At 38.1% G+C, this 10,203-nt stretch overlaps 1 protein-coding gene and 1 non-coding gene across 2 annotated transcripts; both read right to left on the bottom strand.

The window, feature by feature from the left end:
- Positions 1 to 648: 648 nt before the first annotated feature.
- Positions 649 to 5,574, bottom strand: LOC120226945 (dentin sialophosphoprotein). Its single transcript, XM_039225117.1, has 4 exons — positions 5,524 to 5,574; positions 4,005 to 4,091; positions 2,877 to 3,869; positions 649 to 2,400 (listed from the first exon to the last, which is right to left on the bottom strand). The coding sequence occupies exons 1-4, from the start codon at positions 5,572 to 5,574 to the stop codon at positions 649 to 651; spliced, it is 2,883 nt and encodes a 960-aa protein (XP_039081048.1).
- On the bottom strand, positions 4,907 to 5,012 carry LOC120226946. Its single transcript, XR_005527123.1, has one exon. It is a non-coding gene; the product is annotated as a U6 spliceosomal RNA (small nuclear RNA).
- Positions 5,575 to 10,203: the final 4,629 nt, after the last annotated feature.

Genomic DNA, 10,203 nt, shown 5'->3' with positions numbered 1-10,203 from the left:
TTTCTGACTAGCACTCTTTAAATGTTTTCTAAGTTGTACTTATTCCATTCAATAATGACATAGATTATTCCCATGGTCCAGATAGGTTCAGTTGCTGCATTTCTTTTTCATGTTACAAGTTTATTTCTTCCTTAGAACAAGCAAATGAATGAGTAGCCAAGCTGAATATCACGGTAACAGCATCTTTTACTCAGCAGAAAGCAGACCATCTATCCGGAATGTATAATTACTGAAAGATTAAAGCAACGCCACAGGTTGGTTTTAAGATGTGTTTACCCGCTGTATTTCCTGAAACACTTGGCATTTAAATTGAAGTTATCATGTAGTACGTGATTACTCGAGGTTTCTATGTAAAGTATTAAAAAATATTTTAATTCTTCTTTTATGTTTAGATGTATACTTTTAACAGAATCTTTTCAGAATGTGTTTTAACATGCACATACCAAAGATCATGCATTCAGATTCTCTCCTGAGGGTGTGGGGACTTGGTTCCAAATCTGACAATTTGACTATTTCTCTCACTGTTTCTGTGAATGTTTACATCTTTTGTTTATATCTCCCCTTTCTTTCCTTCCTTAGAAATCTTCATTTCCTATAAATTACTCACTGGACTTTCCCCCAAAAAATCTTGTGGGCTTTTACTTTGTTCTAATCATCACTGGTTGAGTGATTACTGTCACTGCCTTCACTGTCACTATCACTGTCACCTCCATTGTTGCCATTACCAGATTTGCTCTTGTTGGTACCCTCACTACTATCAGATGCACTGTCACTGCTGTCACTACTATCCTTGCTGTCACTGCTGTCACTGTCACTGCTATCACTGCTATCGTTGCTGTCACTGTCACTGCTGTCACTGCTATCACTGTCACTGCTGTCACTGCTATCACTGTCACTGCTGTCACTGCTATCTGATTTACTGTCACTACTATCACTACTATCACTGCTGTCACTGCTGTCACTACTGTCACTGCTATCACTGCTGTCACTGCTGTCACTGCTGTCGCTGCTGTCACTGCTATCACTGCTGTCACTGCTGTCACTGCTGTCACTACTGTCACTGCTGTCGCTGCTATCACTGCTATCACTGCTGTCACTGCTGTCGCTGCTATCACTGCTGTCACTGCTGTCACTGCTATCACTGCTGTCACTGCTGTCTGACTTGCTGTCACTGCTGTCGCTGCTGTCACTGCTGTCACTACTGTCTGATTTGCTGTCGCTGCTGTCACTGCTATCACTGCTGTCACTGCTATCACTACTGTCACTGCTGTCGCTGCTATCACTGCTGTCTGACTCGCTGTCACTACTGTCACTGCTGTCACTGCTGTCGCTGCTGTCACTGCTGTCTGACTTGCTGTCACTGCTATCGCTACTGTCACTGCTGTCACTACTGTCTGATTTGCTGTCACTGCTGTCTGACTTGCTGTCGCTGCTATCGCTACTGTCGCTACTGTCACTACTGTCACTACTGTCGCTGCTATCAGTGCTGTCTGACTTGCTGTCGCTGCTATCGCTACTGTCGCTGCTATCACTGCCGTCGCTGCTGTCTGACTTGCTGTCACTGCTGTCGCTACTGTCACTGCTGTCACTACTGTCTGATTTGCTGTCACTGCTGTTACTACTAGTACTACTGTCACTGCTGTCGCTGCTGTCTGATTTGCTGTCACTGCTGTCACTACTGTCACTGTCACTATCACTGCTGTCACTGCTGTCACTACTGTCACTGTCACTATCACTGCTGTCACTACTGTCACTGCTGTTGCTGCTGTCACTACTGTCGCTGCTGTCGCTGCTGTCACTATCACTGCTATCACTGCTGTCGCTGCTGTCACTACTGTCACTGCTATCGCTGCTGTCACTACTGTCACTACTGTCTGATTTACCTTTGCTGCTGTCTGATTTGCCATTGTCACTGCTCCCATTGTTACCATTGCCATCACTCTCACTATCATTAGCATCTGATGTGTTGTCACTGTCGTCATCATCATCTCCTCCATTTGAGTCACTGTCATTGCCATTATCTTTTGATTCATCAGAGTTATAACCAGCATCTCCTCGGCTATCACTGTTATTGTCACCTTCAGAATTGGCATCATCATTGCCATTAGACTCATCACTGCTGTTGGGATCGTCTCCTTGCATGGATTTATCATCAAACTCATAACTGTCATATCCATCACTAGTACTGTCACTACCTGTTTTGCTCTGTGCAACCTTACTTCCGTGTTCTGATTTCTGACCAGGTCCTTGTACATTGTCAATCTCTCCTGGTGTCTTGACATTTCCTTTGCCCATGACCATTACAAGTTGTCTTTTACTCTCTTTATCTTCACTGACTTTCCCAGCTTCTTTGGTTATATTGTTTCTGTTGCCACTATTGGGACCTTCCATTTCTATTCCCTGTGGAAATATGGAAAAAAGAATGATTGATTAGTGGATGTTCTCTTGCTAAACTGTGTTGGTCTGAGGAAATCTGACTGGGGAAGGTGACCAGAAGAACAGAAATTCAGCTTCCAATACATTGTAACATATGAACATAAACTGTGAAAATGTGCTTTATTCACTTGAGAGAACTTTGGTATTTAGATTATAAGACAACTCATTCACATTTTTACTCAGTAGGAACTTTTGTGAACAGTTACGTGGTACACCAGTTATTGAGCAGTAGACTTGCAGCCAAATTTCAGAAATATCTGCTTTTAAAAATTGTTCTGTATCAAAGTCTAATAAGAACTCTAACTTTTCCATTAAATATTCAAGTAACTTCAGTGAAAAAATAGATGAATGCCTATTATGATTTATTTTTATGTTACCATCAGTGAATGAAGAGGGAGAATTTAAACTGCCATTGAAAGAAATCAGCTTCACGAACTAACCTTATCTTGCCTCTTCCCAATAGCACTTGGCTCTAATTTATCAGTGATTTTCTTTTCCACAGCTTTGTTTTCTCTGTGATTGGGTTTTTGCATGTCTTCTATTATTTGGCTATGTTTGGCTTTGGGAATACTATCAGAATCCTCCTCACTCTTGGAAGTGTTGTCTCCATCAGTGCCATGGGGATCTTCTTTGTCTTGAGGGTCGTAATCTTCACTACTCATTGAATTTTGACCTAAGCTATTATCGTTATCTTCTTTTCCAGAAGGCTGACCCTCTTGGCCCTTGCTGCTATCAGTGTCCTCTTTTCCATTCCCTGTTTCTTCACCTTCATCATCACCAGAGCCTTTGTCTTCATCCTCCTCTGCTCCATTCCCACTGGGACTCCCATCAGAATTATCCAGGCCAGCATCTCCTCCATTGCCAGCGCCACTTCCCCCTGGTGTTACTCCTGCCTCCTGATTCCAATTTCCCTCACCTTCTCTCTGAGGTGTTATTTCACTTGTATTGCCTTCACTTCCACAGGAATTCCTATTTATTTCATTCTCATGGCCTGTACTGTTTTTGCTTCCAGCTATTTGATGTCCATCTGCTTGGACAACAGTGGCATCCTCACTCTGACTTGCATCTCCAGCATCCCCATTGTTTGAATTCTTATCAGTATTTCTATTAATATTGCTCCCATTTACAATTCCAGCATTGTCGATAATGCTTTCTTGTCCCCAAATGCCATTTGCTGTGGTGCTACCTTCTTTTCCATGTGGACCATCATAACCATATGTTTCTAGTTTTCCTGTGACCCCATTTTGATCTTCAGTATTCCCCTCTTCAATTACTAACATGGGATGTGTAGAGGAAATTTTCCCTCCTACTTCTGCCCACTCAGAGTCATTTTTTTCTCCTTTGTAACCATCTTTGACATACTGTTGCCTTCCTCTTTCATTTTCATGGAGGACACCACCTTCTTTGTTGGTGTCATTGGCATTTAACTCATCCTGGAAAAGAAAAACAATTCAAAATAACTTGTAGATATCATCTTGGAGATCAACAAACTGAAAATATAAGCATCAATTTTCTGGAAGTTAATAGAATTTTAAGAACAGCTTAGAAACACATTTTATATCCTATACCTGTATTGGCACTTTTGCTTTTTCTAGAAGATTTACATTCACAGATTTATCAACAGCAGGTCTCTCCAGTGGCTTGATTTGAGGAACCTACCAAAATGAAATTATTGTAAATTGAAAACATTCTGATTTTGTGTGCATGCATGCATGCACACATGCACACACACACGCACACAGACACACATTTTCCCCCAAATGAAGAAAAAATATAGAACACAAAGGCCAAGTTACAATCTAATTAGGTAGAAAACAAAAGTGGCTTGTTACATAGCTTATGTAGAATTTTAACTGGGCATACAGATATTTTTCACCATGGTATTACCAATTTTGTTGAACTATTACCAGACTATTTATCTCAGGAGAACTGTCTTTTATAAAAATGAGGAGATAGACCTTTGGTGTTTCTGTACCAAGCCTCCCACACTGGCACAAGACCCACCTTAAGTATAATCCTGGCTAAAGCCCTGAAGAGAATATCAGATCTGACAAGAGCCAGTGCAAAAACAAAAGCAAGTAATTTGCTACTTCTGTGTCCTTCAGGAGTACATTTGAAATAGTTGAGAAAATTCTTAATTACATAAATACCAATGTGTTTGATATGATGAAAACATACCAAAACATTAACTATAGCAGCTGGCTAATACAATTACAAATGGTTTAATTTTCCTGACTTTTTCTTTCTTGGTGTTTATCTGTGTATTCCAAATTTTCCCCAATAAGCATTAAAAATAATAAGTATCTGAATGAAATATTTTCTCCTATGTTGAAAAAATCTGATTTTTTTTCCTATTTTCATTTCTTGAGAACTTCCTAAAATTGCAGCCTTCATTGATGTTAGAATGAAATTTATGGGGCATGAGCAAAGATGACTAAAGTCTTCATAACTTTTTGACATTAAATGTTACTTAATTTGAATGAATTTTACAAATTTGTGTGTTATCCTTGTGCAAGTCCATGCTAATCTTCTCTGTAATGTTCAAATTTTACTATACATGCAGCCAAAGAGAGAACAATCCGAATGAATTTTATTCTGAATTTTTTAAAAAAAATTTTAATGTTCATTCATTTTTGAGAGACACAGAGAAAGACAGAGACAGAGACAGAACATGAGTGAGGGAGGGGCAGAGAGAGAGGGAGACACAGAATCTGAAGCAGGCTCCAGGCCCTGAGCTGTCAGCACAGAGCCTGATGTGAGACCTGAACTCAGAATGGCGAGATCATGACCTGAGCCAGAGTCAGATACTCAGCCGACTGAGCCATCCAGGTGCCCCTAATCTGAATGAATCTTAAAAGTAATAATCCATCTGACAAGACTTGAGTTCCAATTCAAGTAATGGGAGCATGAATTGGAGTGCGTATTTGGATTTGTGGAGATCCCCAAAAATAACTTGTAAAGTTTTTCATGCAAATCTAGATATTTAAGCACAACTTATCTTCAAAGTCTTAAAGAAATATACATTATTTGATGTTAGGTTAAAAGAGATAGGAAAGTAAGGAGATTTTCTGAGGAACACATACTTACTGGAATGGCCCATGCTGCTGACCAAATGCAAAAATATATAATTATCTTCATTTTCTTTAGGAATATTAATCAATCTGTTTTTAAAGAAAAAAAAAAAAGAACAGCATGGAATTACTTATAAGGCAAAAGATGATAATCACTAATAATAAGGTATTATTTTGGTCAAGAAGCATTTGTCTTTTTCCTGGGCAAGAAGGCTGTCAAGACTCAGTGTTCCATAACGTACTTGGAATGCTCACAGGGTCATACAGGATGCATCATCAAGCTTAGCACTGAGGTTGCTAACTAGATTTTTTTTCTCTCTATGCCAATGAAGAGACAGAGTTGTGTAGTTGCAAAGGGCATAACCATAATTTTGTCTTGTTATTCTTAATGGTAATAACATTTCTTCTGAATAGTTTTAATTAAGTATTAACCAGTTCTAAGATTATGCTTAAAAGATGAATCATTTATCATCCCCACGCCAAATCCATACAAGTGGCTGTATGTAGACTCTAAAGGAAAGAAGTTAGTAGCATCAAGGAGCCTTGGCCAATGGAAGGAAAATGGAGTTTGGATTTAGAGACCTGGGTTCAAGTTCTGCCTTTGCTACTTGATGCATGAGCTTGAGAAATTTAAGTAGTTTTATTAAGTCTTTGTTTGTTTCCTCCTTATGGGATAATAATACCTGTGCTTCAGTATTATCCCAATTTCCTTAGCAGAAGAATCTTCTCTGAGAATCATTCTCTGACTCCACATCAAAGGGGATTTGATGTTTCTATCATCTTTACACCTTGTACCTTCTGCAAATCTCACTGATAACATATTGCACTGTTTGAACAGGGCCTGGCTACTTATATGTTCCCCTGACCTACTGACAGTTCCTGAGGTCTAAGAGAATGTCTTGGTGATCACGGTATTCCAACCTCAGTAGACAAATACATGTTTTTAAAAAAATTGTTGGTGAATAAATACTTATTAGTATAAGCACAACCTAGTACCATTCTGGGTATTTAGCAATCCCTTAATAAATGATAGCAATTATTATGTGGAACTTCTTTTTTTTTTTTTTTTCATTTATTTCTGAGAGAGAGAGAGAGAAACAGCATGAGCAGAGGGTCAGATAGAGAGGGAGATACAGAATCTGAAACAGGCTCCAGGCTCTGAGCTAGCTGTCAGCACAGAGCCTGGTGCAGGGCTAAAACCCACGAACCATGAGATCATGACCTGAGCTGAAGTCGGATGCTTAACCAACTGAGCAACCCAGGTGCCCCTATGTGGAACTTCTAAAAACATGATCCTTTATTCTTGTTAAAATTCACATTAAAAATGGTACGATAGCTAGCTAGCTAGCTGGAATGTAGTCCATGTGAATCAAAAATTTAAATTGCTATTACTGAAAGTTGTATTTTTTGATGTAATGATGCTATTACTACAGAAAGGGAAAAAGACTTTTACTCCTAATTCATGAACTCCCTCCGGGCTTATAGATTACAATATTCCATTTCATAAAATAGCTTTGATTTAATTTAATGTTGATAGTGGAAACATAATAAAACTTCAGTGAATATCAACTGTCATAGAATTATTGACAATTCCTTACAGGAGAGAGGATAGGGTTTCTGGAAGAAAAGAGGGCTTACTCTTAAAGTCATTCAGTAGAAAGCCAAGAATAGCTAGACCTCCTTTAAAAATACTGCGGGTTAAAAATGAAGCTGAGGGGGGACGCCTGGGTGGCTCAGTCTCAGTTGGGCATCTGACTACGGCTCAGGTCATGAACTCACAGTTCGTGGGTTCCAGCGCCCCGCCGTCGGGCTCTGTGCTGACAGCTAGTTCGGAGACTGAAGTCTGCTTCAGATTCTGTATCTCCCTCTCTGTCTGACCCTCGCCTGCTCACGCTGTATCTCTCTCTCTCTCAGAAATAAATAAAACGTTCAAAGAAAAATGAAGCTGAGGTGACCTCAGGACAAGTATAATACAGAATTCTGAGGCATAGATGTTAAAGGATGGCTGTTTAGGAAGCAGGGGTTATACTGTACTTTGAAGTTCCAAACCTAATTATTACATAGACTGCGGAAGGCTGGTCTACACTGTGATTTGGAAGAAACATGGTGTCCTAGAAAGGTACCTGTAGTGAAGGTCAGGGTTATGTGCATCCCATTTCTAAACTACAATCCAGCAACCTGACTACTTTGGCTCTCTTTCAAATCCACTCCAGAATGATTGCATAATGTACCATGATGCTTGCCACTATATCCACAGGTAGATGAATAGCTCAAAAGACTGCTATAGAAATGGCCCCAGTTTTGTCAACTTGAAACCTCTTTCATTTTCCAAACCTGTTATTATATCGTGAAACAGAAAAAGTACATGAAAGAGGTCAGAATCTCCAGATATCCTAAGTATAAGTATTATAATCTAGCTTTGAAAACCCTTTATGTCAATTGGCAAGAAAAGAATATAATCTTTTAGGTGGAAAGTTGATTTTTTTAGGGATCAAAAAATTAAATGTAAACTGGGACTCCATTCATTCATTCATTCATTCACTCTGAAGACCTAATGTGGGCTAGATACTGAGCCCTGGAAATAGATATGAGCCCTACCTTCGTGGGGCTTATCACTGAGTGGATTAGCCAGACTTCGGAGTAAAGGTACCATAAAGTGTTGAATAAAATTCCTAAATCCACATTTATTTCCTAACAGAGTCAGTGTTTAAATGTCACTATTGTTACTATTTGAGAGGAAGAGATTGTTTCTTTCCTTTTTTACTAAATCGCATCACATCTTATATTGCATTGGTGAGGCCAAAAAAGTGTCTTTAGATTAAAAATTCTGAAAGATGGTTTTTCTAGATAAAAATAACAATAATGGAGCTTTTGTGAATTATGCGTATTCTAACCACTCATTCTGTTGTTAATATTTTAGATTAAAATATTTGCTTCTTTTTTTAATATACCTTTTCTGACTATTAGCAACTGATACTTTAACACAGTGGCTGTAAAAAAAAATTCCTATTCTTCAGTGATGAAGATACTAGATGGGGTTAGCATTCCTTACCACATAATTTTCCATTATTTTTAATACATAGTCTTGATTTGTCAAATCAAAAGAGAAGGGAAAAATCTAATCACGGGGTTATCCACTTCTTAAAGTCAAGTCTGCGTCTTCTCTGAAATTCAAATTTCTACAGGAATCTGTTGGTTCTGAGTAAAGAGGATGTTTCATCTTACCTTAAAAGCCTTCAAAGGGACTTTGAAAATCCAGGATTTCTTATCTTTCTCTTTGAAGACTGAGAGTGGCTCTCTGTCTTGGACTTTTGCATGACAGTTTTGTACCTGCTGAAATTTAAACTCAGTTTGATAATTTTCTCAGCCAATCACTGTTTAGGATCCCTGATATGGGGTTATAAAGTGTCACTGTGTCTAAGAAGCACATAATAACTTACCCCACTTCCTTCACTTACTGATATGTATTTGCTCACTGAACCATTCGGTTCCAAGGGGACTAGACTTACTTTCACTTAATTAAATAGCTCATGGAAGACTGTTTTGCATCTTAAATATAGAGAATCAATGTAACATATCTGAAAAGAGCCACTTAAACTCTGTCACCCTGGCATTTCTTGTCTTACTAAGGTTGGCAATCTAAGAAAACTCTAGGTTTCTTTAGTAAATATGACTACCTATTTAAGACTCCTATCATTCCTGAGGTAGGTATTAAAGTTTCTGTGCTATAATTCAAGACACTGTCCACATGCAACAGCCTGGCATTGACCGAGGGGTCTTTAGCATATATAAATAGTAACTCTCATGAAATCTCTCTGACCTAAATAAATAGTTACATGAGATTTAAAAATGTATCAGTTTAGTATTCAAACTAAATTTTAAAAATAGATATTCAAAATACCAAAAGTTATTGTAAGATACCTGGGTATGCAAAAGTGCAGACAGACAATAGATTTAGCTCTTAATTATCTCTGTTATTTGTGTTAGCTGTGAAGGACAAAATAGAAAACCAGATGTTATTTTTAGCAGAAAGTTTTGCTTTTCTAAACACTATTCTCTTGAACCCCAGTTGTATACCATAATGCAGCTAATCTCTAAACCATTTATCTAGTTTGTGTGTTCAAAAACTGGACAATCTATGTCTCTTCATATATTTCTTCAGAACTTTCAGGAATATTCTAATCTTTTTTTATATAATACTGAAGGATGTGAACCACATAAAAGCACTAATATATCACTACAACAGTGGTAAGTTCAGAATTTATATATAGAACTATTACAGGGAAAGCAATAATGTTGCAAGGGAATGAAAGAAATGGAAAGAGAATTTGCCATGAAGCTGTGTTTTCACAGTACTTAGTTTTTATTTAGATGGCATATTTATATGGGTAGCTTAAAGGGCCTAACCAGATTTTAAGGAGTCCTAAGTCACTCCTGGGAGCAACTCAACACCTTCTCTCACACAGAGACACCAGTGGAGATTAGTGAACTAATGTCCTTTGACTTGAATTAACATGATTTCAATAACTTACAGAACTAGTAGACAGAAAAATCATTGCCAGTAAGATTTAAAGAGAAATATCAACCAGCTTGATCTAATTGACATCTACAGCAGAATAAACATTCTTTTCAAATTCAGTGGAATATTTACCAAGATAGACCATATTCTAGACCTTTGAAAAAATCTCAATACATT

This window comes from Hyaena hyaena, unplaced genomic scaffold (genome assembly GCF_003009895.1).
Source record: "Hyaena hyaena isolate Hyena2069 unplaced genomic scaffold, ASM300989v1 scaffold_1933, whole genome shotgun sequence".
Taxonomy (NCBI): Eukaryota; Metazoa; Chordata; class Mammalia; order Carnivora; family Hyaenidae; genus Hyaena; species Hyaena hyaena.
Note: the sequence above shows the minus strand (reverse complement) of the source record. Positions and strands in the feature narration are given on the sequence as shown.

Excerpts from the sequence above, each read along its gene's own strand:
- LOC120226945 (XM_039225117.1), bottom strand. The coding sequence starts at position 5,574 with ATGAAGATAATTATATATTTTTGCATTTGGTCAGCAGCATGGGCCATT. Across the intron at positions 4,092-5,523 it reads CAGCAGCATGGGCCATTCCA|GTTCCTCAAATCAAGCCACT; the intron begins GTAAGTATGTGT and ends TCATTTTGGTAG. Across the intron at positions 3,870-4,004 it reads AAGCAAAAGTGCCAATACAG|GATGAGTTAAATGCCAATGA; the intron begins GTATAGGATATA and ends TTTCTTTTCCAG.